At 41.0% G+C, this 18,554-nt stretch overlaps 2 protein-coding genes across 3 annotated transcripts in view; one reads left to right on the forward strand and one right to left on the reverse strand.

Moving 5' to 3' along the window:
- Positions 1–13,330, reverse strand: ABCG8 (ATP binding cassette subfamily G member 8). 2 transcript variants are annotated; one of them, XM_071577419.1, is made up of 13 exons: positions 12,985–13,330; positions 11,480–11,584; positions 10,612–10,768; positions 8,412–8,650; positions 7,873–8,005; positions 6,513–6,782; positions 4,450–4,615; positions 4,270–4,362; positions 3,751–3,950; positions 3,548–3,624; positions 1,951–2,218; positions 1,276–1,403; positions 1–797 (listed from the first exon to the last, which is right to left on the reverse strand). In XM_071577419.1, exons 1-13 carry the CDS (start codon positions 13,033–13,035, stop codon positions 660–662), a joined length of 2,025 nt encoding a protein of 674 aa, XP_071433520.1. In that variant the 5' UTR covers positions 13,036–13,330; the 3' UTR covers positions 1–659. The 2 variants fall into 2 exon arrangements, with proteins under 2 accessions (XP_071433520.1, XP_071433512.1); XM_071577411.1 differs by having other exon boundaries at positions 12,964–13,330.
- Positions 13,247–18,554, forward strand: part of ABCG5 (ATP binding cassette subfamily G member 5) — a 17,027-nt gene continuing 11,719 nt past the window's right edge. Inside the window, exons 1-6 of the mRNA XM_071577431.1 lie at positions 13,247–13,595; positions 14,223–14,344; positions 14,756–14,892; positions 15,109–15,207; positions 16,167–16,299; positions 17,663–17,802. Coding sequence (XP_071433532.1) covers positions 13,474–13,595; positions 14,223–14,344; positions 14,756–14,892; positions 15,109–15,207; positions 16,167–16,299; positions 17,663–17,802 — 753 coding nt within the window. The 5' untranslated portion in view covers positions 13,247–13,473. The remainder of the gene's footprint in view (positions 13,596–14,222; positions 14,345–14,755; positions 14,893–15,108; positions 15,208–16,166; positions 16,300–17,662; positions 17,803–18,554) is intronic.

Consider the following 18,554-nt stretch of genomic DNA (forward strand, 5'->3'; position numbering starts at 1 on the left):
AAAGTGAGACAATTTTATTTGTTACAAGAGATCATCTCTACACTGAGCAAACACTCATTTGAAGCATCATCAGCCCCTAACTGGAACTAAAAGCCAAAGCTTTAAAACACATAAGCAATTAGAAACAACACAGAGGAGTTAACAGTTGTGTTTTCCATCTTGGCAGGTTCTCCTGAGGTACCTGTGAAATCTGCGTGTCTTTCCTCTGTGCTGTTCTGAGTGCTGAATATCATACATGCCACAGGAAGTGGTGTTTTGATCCTGTTCTCTCGCAGCTTTCTGAATTAAGTATGTGATCACTATATGTTCAAGCATTATGGTCTAAAATATCAGCTTATTACAATGTGCGAGTCCTTTTAAATCGGTGGCCCATAGCTCAGAACATACCCAGGTGTGGAGAACTCCCAAGCGCCTTGTCACCTGTGCACACCGTGTGTTAGACAAACCAAAAGCCCTAATCCCAGTCCCCCAGTCCAGGCTGCTGGCGGTCCGTGGCAGGCTCTGCGGGATGCCGCCCGCATCTCATCCCGATGCTGGGGCTCTGCTGCCATCCTGTGGCCGCCGCGCCCCGGGCGGCTGCGGGGACGAAATCGGGCTCCTTCCTCCTTCTCCCCCTGCCTTCCTGCAAGGAACGCCGTCACCTGCTGCCTCCTCTGCTGTTACCAGTCCTGGGCTGATTTTTGCTTGACGAAGCGCAGAGATAAGTAGTACAAAAGCAGGAAGCTGCAAATGATGCCGGTGAGGACGAGGTAGCTCACGTAGAGAGGATGGGAGTCCAGGTCCAGAGACTGTGTGATCTGTAATGATCGAGAGCACAAAATCAGGAAAAGGCACAAACTTTTCATGGTGGACCTGTGAAGTGAGTTTTACACGTGAGCTTTCCTGGCCCCTTCCCCCTTGGTTTCCAGTAGGGTGTTGCTTTGAGAGTGGTTTGATAGTGGGTTGGAGCTACACTATTTCTATTTCAGAGAAACACATTTCAGCTTCGGAACAACTTCATCAAGTGCATAGCTGGGCCTTCTGTGGAAAATAGTGGCCCTTTATTATTTTCTTTTTTCTTCCTTTTTTTTGTCTACCACTAAAAGAAAGGCATCAAAGGAGTGACTGCTGTAGGGACATCTTTAGGGACAAATTTACAATAAACCAAGTGTGATGCGACTTCACATATTGATTTGGCGCTTTGAGGCCTACAACGTCCGTTTAAATATGACGGGCATATAAATAGTCTTCCAACTGGTTATCAAATGTTTTTAACCATTTTTATTGCTGACTTACAAGTTTCCCTGGTATTTGAAAAGTAGTGTTTCCAACAGTCATCTCATATGTGAGGTCAGTGAACTGAATTTGCATCATTCCTTGAAAATTCCATCTGAGAAAAGAGATTTTAGAAACCCAAAAAGGAACTGGAAAAAAAAAGAAAAAGAAAGAAATTGATACACATACACAAAACTTGACACCTCAAAAACTGCTGTGCTGCTGCCAAATACAGCAGGTTTGTCTCATTTCATGACAGCCAGAGGCTGTAAACATGTAGGAGTTTATTATTGGACAAAATAGCAGATATACTTTATGTTGTTACATGGAGGTGGGAAATGAGGAGTGAGCTGATATCCATATCCATCAAACTCCCACTGTCAACTAAGTTTTCCTGGAGCTCCATCTTCATCTTTTGAATACAATTCTTTATACTGAAAAACTTGGCAACCATGTAAGAATCAAGCCTTTCACTAGTGCTTTCTCAACCAAACTTCTTGTTCTCTCATTTTCAGATGGTGACACTGATATAAAATGAACGATCTGACTCCACCATCACAGTCCAAGAAGACAATTGCAAAGGTAGGAATAAAGCTGAGTTTTCCTGCACAGGATACACTCAGTCTCACAACAACAAGTCACTGGTGGAAGCCATTGATATTTCAGTTTGGAGGGATGGTGGGAGTTTTGTCTCACCTGTCCAGAGGCTTTCCAGGCTTATCACAAAACCACCACTCAGGTAGAATGATGTGAAAAGGACGTTGCCGAAGAAAGCCGAGAGCTGCAAGGTTGGCAGCAGTGCTGCCACCCAAAGTGCCATGGCACGGGCACTGTACACAGCCAGCCACACCGAGAGGAAGTTCAGCAGGAAATGCTCTGGTTCAGGAATCAGGTTTGCCAGCCAGTAGATGGGAACCCCATAAATTATAACGAAAGCACAGTGTTCTGGGAGCTCCCCCAAAACCTGTTCAGGAAGAAGAAAAGAAAAAAAAAAGAATAAGTTGAATTAAAATTATAAAATCACATGAGATGCATCTTAATGTACTTATGGAATTTTCATAAAAACTACAGGAAATACTCCCTTAGAATGCAATTATCTCCCTGTTAGGGGTTGTCAGTGACATGCAAAAACAACCCCACAGCAGAAACTGAAATCCGTGCTCATTTTTTCTCCAGTTGTGACATTGCCTATAACTAAATGTTAAATGGAGAGGACTCTTGTTACAGATTAGATGTCTTGCAGTTCTAAGAATTTAAGACACTTTTACTGAGAACTGGTGTGCTTGATAACAGTAATACTGTTACTGACTCATGGCAACTGTATGTTTTGTCTCAGTTTGGTTGAACCTAGTGTGAGATCAAATTTGAGACAAATTTGGCCGCTGGTCCCTTTCCTGCCTTGTCCCAAAGGCAGTCCAGTTAGCAGCTTAATTTATTGCAAAACAAAAGCATAAATAGTATTTTGTCAAATACATAGAGGTTATAAAGAGCATTATTTCTTTCTAAGAGGGTTGCCACTCTCCTGTAATACTAAGGTTGTAACAAATTACATCGATTTCTCTGTGAATAATGTGCAATCTTTGTGACACAATGCAAAGAATATTTTTCTCTGGCAACCACTAATAAGCATTTAAAATCTTGTGCAGAAATGGAAACCTAAATTACAGATGCCATGGCAGGCAGAACTCATTTAACAGTGGCAACATCACAAAGGAGGGATCATTCTAAACCCTTGTGAAAAAGAGAATGTAATTTTTTTAAAAGTTCTAAATTTAATTTCAGGAACTCTTGCTCTTTATGCACTTAATACAGTTTTTTATCTCTGACCAGTACAGGCCCAAACAACTACTGGAACACTCACAGTTAACATTTTGTGCTTTCTGTTTTACCTTTGCTTTAGCTTTTTATGCAAATATTTTGGTTTACAGATCAAGACATCTAAGCAAACTTTCAGATATGTTTCAGTGAATTAGATATGCAGGTATGTAAAATTATCTAAACCCTCAAATTTGAGTCTGAGATTTCTCAAATCTTGGCCAAACAACCCAGTGAAATATTCTTCTTTGGCTTTTCTGGTGTGGGATCTCAGCCATGACTTATGACAACAGATCTAAAGTAGTGTGAGGTTTAATCTATTAATGCCAAGGAAGCAAGAGCAATAGCCTTAGCTGGCAGATGCAGAAGAACAAAGTCTGATATGAATGTGATTATTTATACAACAAGTCTTTGATTTGCTTGTGTTTTTTAATGTTCAAGACAACTATTTGTATTTCCTGGCAACAAAACCAATTACCTTAGCAAAGAAGTATGGGCTAACAGAGTACATTCCACCTTCCAAGTCATGATAAAGCATTGCTCTTTCTGAATGGCCTGCAGGGTAGGAACAAACAGATTGGTTTTGTCCTAGGGTTGTATTAATAAATTTATTTTTTTCATTAATTTAGGAATTTTCTGATTTCGATTGCTTATAATGTTTACAAGCAAACTGACACTTACATTTGGCTATAACATCCAAAATGATTGTGAAGGGGATTAAGGCACCTATCATGTACAGCAGTGCTGTTGTGTCACGAATAGAGAGTCCATCTTTGTCATGGCCATAGTACAAAAATCCAATTAATAATGACATAAGAAGGGCCTCAAATCCATGGATTAATAACGTTGAAAGATCTCTGAAGTCATTGGAGACTTGACGGCTAGGAAAACAGCAACATTGACCATAAGATTTAGTACTTAGTAATGCCAGTCATATTCAAAGACATTGCCCTAAACTCCATCAAAATCAGTTCATGGAACTTGCCACCTTTGACTAGGATGGGAGTTGGGCTGTCTGTTTCTGTAAAAACTTTTACTTTATCAAACCTATGGAGCATCTGCAGTCACTGAGTATGTCAGGTCTGAATTGCTGAAAGCCTGAAGGAAGGCAATGGGTGCACTGCATTTTGTGCTTATTTCTTATGATTTAAGATACAAATGGGCACGATACATAACTGTGTATGCTGAAGATAAGTTTACCTTAATAATACAGTAAACTGCTTTAAGGCTCCTGGTAACTGATCACTTGAATGGTGAGGCATGTTGATAGCCTCTTCTGAATTTAACTGGGAGCTGTCCAAAAGAAAAAGAAAAAAAATTGAAATTAGCACAGGCTGTAGCTATTTTTTCAGATCTTCTGAATAACACTATTTTCTTTACCTTTGCTTGCTGACAGTGGTCGCAACATTGTCTTCTTCAGTAACTTTCCATAAGAAATCATCAAAATGTTTGATTTTTTCTAGGAACAAGTTGGCAAGAGTATTTGCTCTTTTTCGACTTTCCCTCTCCTTTTCTGTGGTTTGTTTATCGATACTGGTCAAATCAACTGCAAGACATGACTTGATGTAAGCCTATATGCTATAGAATGATAACTTCATGCTGTGTTTAGAATCAGGGATTTCATTGTGAATAGACAGTATAACCTGAGTACATGCATAAGTTAAAACTTTATCAGTTACTGTAGGTAGTTATGATAACATTGTTAATGTGTATGTTTCTTACCTAGTCTTTTAGTGAATCGCAGAGGGATTAGATAATTATTTATTATAATATTATAAATTAGTATTTCAGATTTTTCTAAATTTCATAGTGCCTAGGGAGGGGTGCTGAGAAAAATTTCCTTCCTGGCATGTAGGCATTTACATTCTTTTATGTGGATTTGACTTAACTCACATGTTTTTTTTCTTCATCTGCAAAATTATAGTTATCACCTAATCTGTATTTTATGGAGGTGCCATAAACTTTACCAGATACTAAGAAAGTCCAAAAGGAATGTTATCTAAGGGCAACATAGTCACAGAGACAGTAGTTGACTTAGCATTATTTTTTACTTAACGAAATGATTTTTTAAAAAGTTTAAACTTATAATAGTATTCTCCCATGTTGACCTTCAGTGTAGAGTGACAATACCTGATATTTTGCAGATGCTTTCTGAAAGAACTATCTCTGCACACTTCCTAATTCCTTGCTTTGGGCTGATCATCTCTGTTCAGCCACTCTTAAGCAAGAGTCCATCAGAAATAGGTTGCAATTTGCCCTATGTCTTCCCTTCTGCCACGGTCTCCTGTTTTTCTTTCAGGCTCAAAGCCAGCAGTTGTGCGTTTCCTTCATGTCCTCCTTCTTGTTGTTGATCCTCTACCCTCCCAGCCTATTTCCACCTCCCTGCTGTCCATATTTCTTTTCTCTTCCCATGGGTACTGACTCTGCATACTGCTAAAAGTTTTTCCACCTCCCTCTCTCATCCCTCCTTAGGTCCATGTAGTGGGGGTTTGTAACCACAGACAGCAGCTACGAGTTCCTCCAGGCCTGCCTCTCCATTCCCACGTGGCGGTGCTCAAGCTTCCCTCAAGGCTGTGCTTGGCTGAGGGCTGCTCTGAACCCCAGTGATGGCAAAGGTCTTTTTAAAGGGGTTGACTCAGTGGAGTTTAATTTCTGTTTATCTCTGCACAGCTGATGTTGCCTGCCACATAGGCACAGCTGAAGAGGTTACTCCAGAGCACTGAGGTTGTCTGCACTTTAGTGCTGAAGAGGTTACTCCAGGGCACTGCTGTCTGTATGGGGTTTCCTGACCAACTTGAGAGCAAAGACCTAAAGGCTGCTGCTGAACCAGCCTCTGTTAAGAAATTTCTGCCCTTAGATTAACAGGGCCAGATTCCCTTTCCATGTTGCAAAAACCAGAGAAAGAATAGATTTGAAACCATGTAAACTTTCTTTGATAAGCAGAAAGATTTCTGCCTAGGATTAGCTTTCCATCCCTTCCAGTATGCTCTGTTGGGCAGCACTTCTCTTTCCCTTTTACTGTTCCAGGTGCGTATTATTCTTCACTCTGAGAAAGTGGCTTCTATGTTACTTGAATGAGACGTCAGAAAACTGACTAAAGAAAGCAGTTCATCAGTTTATCTGTTTTTTTCCCAGTCAAAGTTTCAACCAGCTAAAACAGGAGGATAAGTGTGCTAAACATTTGGAGGAGTTTTTACACCTGGCAGGGTTAGAAGGAGGATTTTTTAAAATTGATTTTGTCCGTACCTCTTGTTTTTCTTACATTTCCTGTACTGACAAATAGGGATCTTATTAAAAACTGGACTTGCTGCGATATTGATTCAGTCAGTTATAAGGCATTTCTAAGACAGTTATTGTCTACAAAAATCAATGTTAGCTGGACACTTATGAAAGCAAATAATTACCAGTAGCCCTTTTTTTTTATGGCAGGGCTTGATACTGACCATAGAAGTCTGCAGGATTGCTGTACCTTGGGCAGGGATAGCCCAGTTCTGTGAAATACTGGACCATGTCTCTAGCTGTTCCACAGTAGGCAGTGAGTCCAGAAGACATCAGAAGAACTAAATCAAACAGTTGGAAGATATCTGACCGAGGCTGATGAAGTGAAAGAAGAACCAATCGGTTTCCTCTGGCCAGTCTGGATAGTGTTATCACAAGGTTATGTGCAGTAAAACTGTCCAGTCCAGATGTGGGTTCATCGAGTATGAGTATCCCTGCCAAAGACAATAAGGTTAGCTGTGGAAAGCAGTGTGTTTGATTTGGAAAATATGTTCTAAGTGAAATGGTGCTAATGCATGAAATCTGATTATTTTTAAATTTAAAGAAAAAAAAATTTTTTACTTCAGGGCCAGCACATTTATTCTTGAGCATCACTTCTCACAAAAGAAAAAGACTTCTGCTTTTCCCATAAAAACAAAAATATAACTTTAAGCAAATAAAAAATGTTCAAATACACTTCCCAGTGCAAGAGCTGATGTCAAGTCTTGCTCAACAAGAGGTTCAGTCAAGGTTAGTAGTCCTTTTGATATATGTAAGGTCAGATAGGGGATTCAATCCTGCCAAATCAGCTGTGGTTTTAGCCTCATGTTTTGCTTCTACTGAAGACAGTGGAAGTTTCTAGTTCACCTGCTGCATGAGCCAGCTGTGTTGGTGAGTTGCACAAGACTGCAATGAGTGACTATATAGCCAAGAAAATTACCTCCCCTGTTATTACTGCTCATGTAAATGGGGGCTGGCTCAGAGGAAAGGTAAACAACTTCCCTATTGCAATAGGCCAGCAGGCTTCCAAAGTAACTTGTGGCATGTGGTCAGATAAAAACCAAACATGATACTGACATGCACAGACCAGAGCAGTGCTGTGAGGTAACTTCAGGCAACCTTCAGTAGTCTGTGTGATGGGGGGTCAGAGTGGTGGGTGAAGGCTCCCAGGGGGGTCTGCCTTGGTCTGCCTCTGCTTTTCCATTGGCCAAGGTAACAGAAACAAGAGTGGGTTAGCTGCTGAAACACTCTGTTTACAGAGTTATTACTGTAATAATTACAGTATTATATGTGATCAGCACTGATTTCAATGTAAGCAAATGGACCAGCACCCAGTCACTGTGTCTAGCTGTGCTGTGGAGAGAGAGGTAACCTCTGGCGGAGGGTGGTGCCAGGTTAAGTGTCCTGACTATGAACTCCTCAGGCTGCCCCACAGGTGCAATTGTGTATCTGCCTCTTCCCTGAAATCTGTCCTTTTCATTTGCTGCCCCATCCTCCCCGAATGGTCTGTGGTAGGCAGGAGGGAGGTGTCAGGGTTTTGCTCACCCGGGTTCCAGAGCAGCTGCACGCCAATGCTCACCCTCCTCCTCTCTCCTCCTGAAACACCACGAAGGTACTCGTTGCCCACCCTGGTGTTTGCACACTGACGCAGCCGCAGCTCTGCTATAACATCTTCTACCTGGGGGATCCCAAAGGTAAAGCAAGTGTTCATGGGGATACTCTCCATAGATAAAAGTGCAAATATCATTAATGGAGTCAAAATTCATCTGAATATTTCAGTGCTGTCTGATCAAGAGACACTTGAAAGCAGATTTTGGTTTTAGAGATAACATCAAAAAAGACTCAGTGATCAAAAATTTAGTTTGCCTTTCAGACTCTGATATGCTTTCTCTAGATTGTCATTTTTTTATGAGCTTTGCAACAATTGCTGGTTTCTACCTTGAAAGAAGAAAAAGTTTTATAATTCATAATCTACATAAAAAAACCCAGATTGGCTGTTCTGACTCCAAACACATAGGATCTTTTGGATAATTCCTGTCAGACACATTTTTGACAACTTTACTTTTTTCCAGCAGCTTAATTACCCTTTTTTTTCTTTGTGAGTCTGAAAAAAACTTGGGAAGGCGCAGTTTGGCAACGAACAATAGTGTTTCTCTGACAGTCAGGTGGGGGAGCAGTCGGTCATCCTGCCGCACATGTGCTATGCATTTCCTCACAAGCTGGGGAGTGCTGGGTTTGTTGTTGATCAGGATTTGTCCAGACTTGATTTTGCCTCCATGATCCCGGCAGGTTATCACGTCAAGCAAGGATGTCTTTCCACCAGCTAGAAAAATCAAAATTGAGCATTGAATTAATTTCCAAGGGATCATTTTGAAAAGGGACCTTGTCACAGACAGAGGACAGAAATTTTCATACCTTATCATTTCTTAACATAATACTTCCTGCAGTTTTTCCAAAGCCACAGAGACAGAATGGTCTTCAAAGAAAATACTGACTATAAGATCATGTTCAGAAAATCTCTCCCCTCTGGAATGGAGTATGTGGCTTTAACCCTTGTCATTTCTCAGCAGAATTGGGAGGTTGGGTATTGAGGATAGTTCCATGAACACAAGAAGTAAGACCTCTTTGGTTACCTTTCACTTTTGAAGCATAAGTGAAAGGTGGTACTGTGCCCTGGCTGCAGGGCTGACACCCAAATGCTACCAAGAGCTTTCTTTGTGGAGGGATTTGTGAATTCAGAAACAGCAGCTGGATCAGCTGAATGACTAAGGCACTGAATGATTATACAGACAATAAGAACTTTAATAATGATTGAAATAAAAATTGTTATGACTTAAATAAGACAAAACCACATTTAAATAATTAAGATAAGCTAGCTCATACCCAGAGGTAAGAAAAGTAAAACAATGAAAAGACACCTGATTTGGAGTTAAATAGCAAATGAATTTTTCCTTTTTGCTGTATGATACTGTATGTAAACATAGAGAGCTTTCTTATTATGATTAGATGTCATTTATGTCTAGTCTCCCTGTTGAAAGATTAACTCCACACTTGTTTCTTAATACATACATTTTAAAAAAGAAACCCATCCATCTGTAAACCACATATTGCTCTGTTTAAGAGTGACATATTGATTGCCATTGACAATGTGAAACCCATCAGCAGTTTAATCCATTTTACTAAGGCATTTGATAAAATAGATGATAAACAGCTTTTGAAAATAGTTTGACTAGTTTGCTGAAAGGGGGTTGTGCTCAGTGTATGTTACCTTACAAAGGTGCTATATCTATAACTCAATATGTTATTTCATCCCAAGCTTTTCCTTTTATTTTCAGGAGAATCTCTAAGGTACAGCTTCAATTGTATTAAGAATATGTACTAAGAAAAAATTCCCATGGCAATAGGGAGAAAAACCTCTCTTTGTAGAAATAAAGTTAAAACTTCTTTGGCAAATGTGCCGTGCCTTTGAGACCATCTTCACAGAATCACTGAGCTAACCTGATGTAGGAGTCTGAGCTAACCTGATGTAAGAGTCCAGTGGAGACACAGCGTGGAGATTTTCACCTCCAAAGTATGGTACTTTTTACTTCAGTTTAACATATCACATGTCGACTTCTCTCCCTAGATGAGCTTAAACTCAATGGAACACATGGGGAAAAGGCCACCTCTCCATTAGTCAGCCTTAGCATGGAGAAGATTAGACCAGTCCCACCAGAAAATTAAAAAAAGAAAAAGACTTGTAAAGCAGTGACCCCAAACAGAAGAGGAACTATCTTTTCTTCTCTGTAAGTTTCTCTTAATTAACCCAACTGCGATATTTTGTCCTGTTAGAATTGTTTCACTCCAAAGGGAATTCCTGTTTATGGCTATGCAAGTTGGCACTGATCTTTTTTGTGGGGTCTGACCTCATTTGTCTGCTGTATTTCTGGGTAAAGTGTGCAACTGGCCTGTTTTGAATCTGAGCCATGAAGCTGATTCATGTCCAGCAGATCTAGGGCTTCAAGTCCACAGTTATAATAATACCCCACTACACCTAAGGAAACAAATAGCAAATGTGTACAAGGCATAACAAAATTGGGTTTGAAAATAGATTTTATTTCCTTGCCCACCCTGGTATCATTTTTTGTTTCCTCACAAATCATGTCGCTTAAAGAATGTATTTAAGTTACACATTTCCAATAGGATTTTTCTCAGCTAGATGTTGACATTAAAAAAACCCTGCAGTGTTGGCTGTATACAATTTACCTGAGAATTGGTCATATCCTGAAATTTGGTTACTCTTACCAGTGCTCCCTATAACAGCCAGCATCTGGCCACTTCGAACCTTCAAATTGAGATTCTGGATTATCGACATGTGAGAACTAGGATCTGATTTCCAGGCCCAGGGCATTTTCAGCTGTGCAAGGTTTTCATACCAGGGAATCTGGGATGCTGCGTTAACCTAACAAAGAAAGAAACCAGCCCCTTTAAGCAATAAACTATTTAGCAACAAATACCTTCATAGTTATGATGTTACAAGCAAAGAATATTATTGCTAATCTTCCAAAATACATGGAAGGAAGTTCTTTTGCAGCCACCCATGGTTTTAATGCTTTGCTTCTCATTTTGTTAATCACCAAAGCTATCTCTGTCCTATGTTACTTTGGAAATTTACTGTTATTGTAAATTCTAAATGTTTAAAAATTTTATTACAATTTGAAATTCCATTAAACTACAAATTTTGAAATCTACTTCAGATGCTGTGGTGGCACACAGGAGATGAAAAATTTCACTGGTTTCTTGAAATACTTCTTATTAGTCATCCTCTCTTTGCCTCCTTCCTCATACTCATTTTTGCCAGCAAGGGCTCCCAACATCCCTAGCTGGACAGAGAGACCCTTGGCCCCAGCCCTCAGAGGAAATAAAACAGAGCTTAGATCTTTCTTCCTGTCCTATCCTCTAGCTTTAGTAGATACATTTACAATGGAGGGGTTAGTCTGCTTTCAGTATTGCAGCCAAGAGTGTGATTCTGCTCACAAAAGTGTGTTTGACTGTGCAAAAGTTGTGTGAACTTTTTCAACTTTGTTTGGCTTTTAAAATGGCTTGTGTATAGAAACAAGCATTGCTGGATATGCTTCATGCTGAAGGGAGGTATTTAAACGACAGTTCTTACCTGGTAGTTGAGTTCTTTGACCTCAAGAACATTTGATTTTCCACTGTATGTGAAATACAGACTGTTATCTTCTTCAGAGCTAAAAATAGTATCCTGGGTCTTGGTCTGGAAAAGTTGTTAGGTGAATTACAACAGTTAATTACAATAACTAAAGTGCTGTTAAAATCTGAGTTCAGAAAATATGAAGCACAAAGGTAAATACATTTATGGAATATAACATTATTATTGATTAGTTACTGTAGTGCAAAAGTCTGAGGGATTGCAATGAGTTATCTGCTATCTGCTAATCAGTGTGAAATGTACTTTGTTCCAGTGTCATGTATGAGGGCCAAACATGCTGTGCTGTGCTTTTCTAGTAGCTTTCAGTTTAAAAGGGGTCTCTTTCAAAATGGAGATAAATATTGTACCACTGTAAAGAAATTGACTCTCTTTTTTAGAAAAAAAGATGAACTGCTTCAGCAGTGTTAGTCTATTTGATCAAAATGGTGCATATGGTATTTCATAAGTTATGGCAGCTAAAAATTGAGGTTCACTGGAAATATGCCAGTTATTGAATTCCACACAGATTCATAAACTTGGAGGCTTTATGAACAAGTGGGTGTGCAACCACAAGTACAGTCTTTTTCTCCTCTTTGTATTTTTTTTTAAATTCACAGTTTGTCAGCTGTGGAACTCAGTGTTCTGAGGTATCAGTTAAAATAACAAGAGTCTCTGCTTGGCTTGGTTAACCTTTTGCATACAGCTGCAACTATGAAGTCTTTGCTGAGGCAGCTTTCTGGCTTTGGGTGCACGCCTGCAGTTTTCACTCCAGACAGCCATATCTCTCCCACAGCCCTGTGCTTTCCTACGAGTCAGACTCATATACCAGCCAAGACAAACGTACTTGTCCCCTGTGTAGCAGACCCTACCCGTGCTTGTGGTATCTTTGGCAGCTGCTGCCATGATCCTCTGTGTGCATCTCTACCCTCACAGCTGATGAGGCTGATTAATCTTTTCAGTCTAGATACACAGTAGAAAGCAACATCACGCTAAGCAGCCTGAAAAGCCCATAGGAAAGCATTCCAAACTCCCCCTACTGCCAAAGCACTCTGTGCTCTTGCTCATGTCAAACCTAATTTTTAAAAACAGGTTCTCCCCAGCAAATGTGGGTATTGATCTGAAGGCATATCCCAGGAAAGCCAGTCCAGGCCATGCTCAGGGGCTTTGTCTGCCATCCACATATTTGAATGAGCCTCTCTCAGCTCCACCACTGCAGCATCTGAACATGGCTTGAGTGGCACTGGCCTCATCCCCAGTGTGCTCTGGTGGGGACTGTGGGCACTTTCTGCTCCTGATTTCAGAGCTGCAGGAGCTGATGGCTCAGCAGCTGTGAGAGCCCCGTGGGCAGGCTGCCTGCCTGCCTCTCCCAGCTTCCAGCAAGCCCTATAGCTGCAGAACAGCTGAGCCCATTGGGTCCCTCCCTCCTCCCTGCAGATCTCACTCACTGGCAAGCCCTTGCATGTCACCTGGCTCCAGCTGGCATTGTCCAGAGAGACATCTTCAGTAGTTTCCTTCATCTTGGTCGTGGAAGGTCTCACTCCCTGCAGTGGGTTGACTATTGTCTCTTTGAAAGCTGTGGAAATCCTTCTCTTGGTTTGGAACTCAGTCCTGTGCAGGCACCTTCACCGCAGCACCATATCTCCTGGCGTGCTGCGTCTCTGCAGCTGGTGTGACCCCGTGGACAGGGAAATATTCCCCTCCTCTGGGACAGTAACAGCTCGGGCTAAAGGTACATCAGATAGCGGCTTCAGCTAATCCCTGATCAGTTGTTCTCAGGAGAAAGGAAGAACTGGAGTCCCTCTATTTTCTTTGAGGTGGCAAGTGCGGGGGCAGCGACCTGCTCTGACCCGGGGACAGGGAGAGCTGCCCCTCTTGCTGCTGCGGGAGGCATGGTGGGGGCAGTGCCGGGCACCTGGCCACAGGCTTGAGCAAGGGAGGCTGTGGAGCACCTCAGGATGTTGGGCAGAGGGTCTCCCGCCCTGGCGAAGAGCGGCAGCATCGGGCAGACAGGCGAGGGGAAGGCTGGAGCGCAGCCCTGCGACAGCGTCAGTGTCCAGGGAGTCTCCTACACCATCAGGTAGGGCTGCGGAGGGCGGCATGGAGCGACTTAGGGAAGTGGGGCCGGCTCAGTCGGGCTGTGGGTTTGGGTTCAGCCCAGCCCAGGAGGAGGGATGTTTCCAGGATGCCCACCTCATGGCACTGGGCTCTCTCTCTGCCACAGGGGCACAGCACAGCGCTCCAGGGGGGCACAGCCAGCCTGCCATCTGGAGGGCTCACCCGTTCTCCTTCACACGTCTCTGAAGGAGATTTCCAAAGACTGTGCCCTTTCCCAATGCCCTTCTTATGGCTGCCACAAGGATAACATAGACCTTAAGAAAAGGAGCAGGTGGATTAGTGGCTGACAGACGTGGTCAACAAATAAAGCTGCAGTTCAGGTTTGCCCCTTTGGTTGTAGTCCAAAAGTCTCTTAGCAATCATTCTGAAAAATCTGTTCAGACCTTGCTTTACCTTCCAGATAATGCTGAAATTGAAAAGTTAAAGCCTGGGGAAGTGAAGGGGGAAAATATTTTGATTTTTGTTTTTCCATATTTTAAAATCCTTACAGTTTCCCATCCCATATGCAAGTAGCTATAAACCATTCACTTGCTTTATGCTAAATTTTTAAATATTCTCTGTTTATTTTTATTGATGTTTGCTTTCCAAGAGAGCGTGTTGGCCCGTGGTGGAAATTTTCTTTATACTGTAAAAAATGGACCCGACAAATACTTAAGGATGTTTCATTTCACATAGAAAGTGGCCAAATTATGGGGATTTTAGGAAATTCTGGTAAGTTGCTCCAGAACTTTGAAAGAAATAATGATATGAATGTGACTCGAGATCTGTGTTTTAAATAATGAAATTGTGGCTGATTTTAACTTGTGCTTTGTAAAACTGTGGTGCTTGGGTTTCAAAGTTCAATCTTCTCTCATCTAACTATTATAACTTCAATAGTAGATATGGTTACTTCTAAACTCAAATGTTCCACAGCAAAGTGTGAATTTGTACAAATTAAATGCTAACTTACAGTCTAGGTTTCCCATTTCCCCCTCTTAACTAGCTGCATTTTAGGGACCTATTATTTAAATGTTATTGAGTAAAAACCTTGCTTGTTTTCATATGTCTGCATTGAAATCAGGCTACCACCCTTGGAGACAGAATGTTCATCTCAGCACATGATTAATTTCTTTTGTTTGAAAGGATCTGGGAAAACGACACTTTTGGATGCAATATCAGGAAGACTGGCACATAAAGACAACTTCTTTGGTGAAGTGTATGTGAATGGACGTCAGTTGAAGAAGGAACAGTTTAGAGATTGTTTCTCTTATGTGCCACAGGTTGATTTTGACATTTATTTTTTGTGTACTCTGCTTCCTTCCTTATAAAGGAAGTTGCTAATATAATGGAATAATGTAATCTGACTGTGATTCTACTGGTAAACTTGGGACAAACCAGTTAATAAAGTGTATGCATTAATTAAGATTGCATGAGCAGGACAAGATACTAAAATATTACAGAACTAACTGCTTCTTTTGTATCACTTTTTTTTTCAGAGTGACACTTTGTTAAGCTTTCTCACCGTACAAGAGTCTTTGACGTACACAGCTTTACTAACTCTTAAGAAATGCTCCAACAGCTTCATCAAAAAGAAGGTCTGTATTTTATCATCTTCCACCAGAAAGGTAGACATGATGTCATGTAATGCTTTCACCAGCAGCACTTTCCATCCATGACTGTGTTTTACGTTTATGAGGTTTTGTAATCCTCATTCTGCAGTTGGGGAGAAATCCTCCTGCTGAGGACACGAGCATTCTGGTGCTCCTCACCTCTGCAAGGGGCTTGTGCTGACACCCAGGGGAATCACCATTCTGCTGGAACAAAACCCTCCACCCAAAGCTGCAGCAGTTACTGCTGCAAGAGGTGCTACTTGTTGTGTTGAGGTCAGTTCCCCTTCCCCAGCTGGTAAACCCAGCTCTCTGGGGTCTTTAGGTGTGCTGGTAAGCCTCACGGACAGCAGAAGTGATTCTGACACTACTCTGGCTCCTGTAGGATGTCCCTCACCAACCAGAACACCTCAAAAATCACCGGTCTAGTAAGTCCCTTAAAAGGTACTTTCTTGATTAAATAGGTATGTTACAGATTTATTTAAAGGATCTTTTTGGAGTCTGTGGAATGTAAAGACTGGATATTCCTGACCAAAAGCTCTTGTTCTCTGTCTTCTCTCTTCACCCATCTTCCACTAAGTATTTTATACTTCCCCAGAATGGATGTGCCTTCCTGCTCCTCAATTTTGGAAGCCAGACCAACACATTATGCTTCATACCTTAACTTCTAGTCCCACCTCTGAACTCTTCACTGCTTAATGTCAACAGAATCGAAAATTTACTCATTTTAGAATACATGAAAATAAAATTTAAAAAAATTAAATAATATATCACAAATAATGAACTAGAAATAAGGCCAGATACTTTCCAACTAGAATGGAATCAAGCAGGATATTGGGAAAATTGTATTTTAAAATTACATCTTTTTTAACCCTGCTTTTTACTCTTGCATACAGGTATCTGAGTTGGACTCCATCTAGTCTTTTGAAATTGTAATTATTTTTCAGGTAGATGCCGTCATGAATGAGCTGAGTCTCAACCACATGGCTGACAAAATAATAGGAAGCCGTAATTTCGTAGGAATTTCTGGGGGCGAGAGGCGTCGGGTATCAGTTGCAGCCCAGCTATTACAAGATCCCAGTAAGTACCACTGCATGGATTTTCAAAATAAAGCTGTGTGGCTTTGTGCTCCTACCATAGACTTCCATAAACCACTTTAAAATACAAACACATTTACATCTGTAATTCAGCAAAAGCTACTCTAGTAATAATAATAGCGGTAACCAAAGTCTGCTGTTAATCTGTTAGCTCATCTTGTAAAGCTTACAATTTAAAAATCATAGGGATTGAATACAGATTTAGACTTGCATTTATCCATTTTAAGTCTTTCTGGGTTCACTCTTCTCAGACATTGGTTGTGGCCCATTAATTTATAGTTTTTGAGCACATTAGAGCCATATATATGCAAGCACTGAGCCTTGCAGCAGAGTCCATGCCACTGAGCTATGTGTGCATGAGTGCCATGTATGTTCCAGGACCAAAAATATTCCAGTGAGTAAAAATCAAAGCAGAATAACTATTGAAGGATTATCCATGGGGAAAATCACTGGAAATTTTGTCAGTTTTGAGATAGTTTCTTGAAAGTGCCAGAATCTTACGGAGTAAATGTACAGCACATATTTGCTGAATGCTGGAGTCATTGTAGCGATGCAGCTATGCAAGAAATCTGTACCAGGAAGGAAGGAGCACTTAAATAGCAAAGTGAGGTGTATCACTGCTACTTGTGACTCTCAGAGAGTTCACTGGGTGTAGTTGTTGCTCAGTGAGTCACTAAACTCTATAGTAAACACTGTAGTAATTCTGTGTAGATAAACCTATAGTGAAAGTTTTCCTCTTCTGTTACCCTGATCAAGGTTGGACTTCCTTCTTCTGTGCTATGTCTCATCTATATAAAAATAATGGATTTGACTACAAATTTTTTCCTTCTATGTTCAATAAAATAATGAAGAAAATGCAGTAACACCTCACCCCCACTCCTATCTAGGGAATCATATATGTTATGTTTTAACAACTCTTGGTTTGTTCATGGCATATTCTGTGTGTATGAGTAGATTTAATTCAGATTATAACTTCTAGCTAATTTTCAGTTAAATTTACATTTGCATGAATGCTGAAATTTAGCATTATTGTTCTTAGAAGCAGACATATACATTTTGGTAATTTTCAGATGTCACCTGAATTTAGAAAAAAGGTTATTATTATGCTATGACCCTGCAGTAGTTTTAGTTTTTTATGTCCTTATTTCTCGTCATTGTAACTGAACCATTGAAATTAACAAAAACTGAAAGAGTATGTCGTGGCAATATCTATGCATACTCTACTTTACATGTGGAACTTCACATGTAAGGTAATTTCTATATTATTTTCTTTCTTTAAAGGCAGAAGCTATAGCATTTACTCCCCATTTGCCTGAATTTTAAAGCTATTCCTTGTCATTTGACAGAGGTCATGCTACTTGATGAACCAACAACGGGGCTGGACTGCCTGACTGCAAACCAGCTTGTCTTACTTCTCTCAGAGCTTGCACACAGAGACAGGATTGTGATTCTTACAATTCATCAGCCTCGCTCAGAACTCTTTAGGGTAAATGATATCTACTCAATACTAGCTTTTTTTACCAGGCTTTTTAGTACCTAGATTCTTTTCAGGACAGAAGTACGAGTTCCAGCATAGTTGCCTTCAAAGGATCTCTTCCTTCCCCTCGCATAAATACAGGCTTGTCTTGAACTTTACAACTCTGGCCTTCTGCCAGTCACAGGGCACTTTGGTACAGCTACTGCCCTGTGAAAACAGGATGCACTCTGAGTGTGTGCCTAATCTTGGTGTTATGCAACTACCCAAACCCAAACCACTGGGACAAGCATGTCAAGGAATGTGGGTACACCTTGGACATGTGGTGGGGCTGACCTGCCTGCAGAGCTTTTACTGAAGAGAGCATTTCTCCCTTCCATCACTGTTTCCTGCTTTGCTCTTCTGACACATCCACCACTTGCCATGCAAATGCAAGAAACCTCTTCCCTGGCTGACTGAATGAAAATGGTCATGTAGCCAGAGGGGAGCAGCAGTGCTTTTCTGGATTGAAAGCAGCCCTGGTGCCTTGAGAACATGGATTGATGATAGCTGGTGGGAACCTTGCCCTGGCGAATGTTCACCCAAAGAGCAGTGCTATTGAAGTCCTTAAGCACTTCAGGACAACCTTGCCAACAGTTTGGGGCTTTTACAGGTTGTGGCTATTAAGTGCCAAAGGAGGTCAGTCAGTAAGTGAAGGTGCATTAGAAGGAAAGTCAGAAAAACCCAGCTCGTATTTCTGTTTGTGGATTAACTCTGCGTGCTGC

This window comes from Pithys albifrons, chromosome 2 (assembly GCF_047495875.1).
Source record: "Pithys albifrons albifrons isolate INPA30051 chromosome 2, PitAlb_v1, whole genome shotgun sequence".
NCBI classification, from domain to species: domain Eukaryota; kingdom Metazoa; phylum Chordata; class Aves; order Passeriformes; family Thamnophilidae; genus Pithys; species Pithys albifrons.

Excerpts from the sequence above, each read along its gene's own strand:
- ABCG8 (XM_071577411.1), bottom strand. The coding sequence starts at position 13,035 with ATGAAGGAAACTACTGAAGATGTCTCTCTGGACAATGCCAGCTGGAGC. Across the intron at positions 8,651-10,611 it reads GGCTGTTATAGGGAGCACTG|CTGGTGGAAAGACATCCTTG; the intron begins GTAAGAGTAACC and ends TGATTTTTCTAG. Across the intron at positions 4,616-6,512 it reads CAATCCTGCAGACTTCTATG|TTGATTTGACCAGTATCGAT; the intron begins GTCAGTATCAAG and ends CATGTCTTGCAG.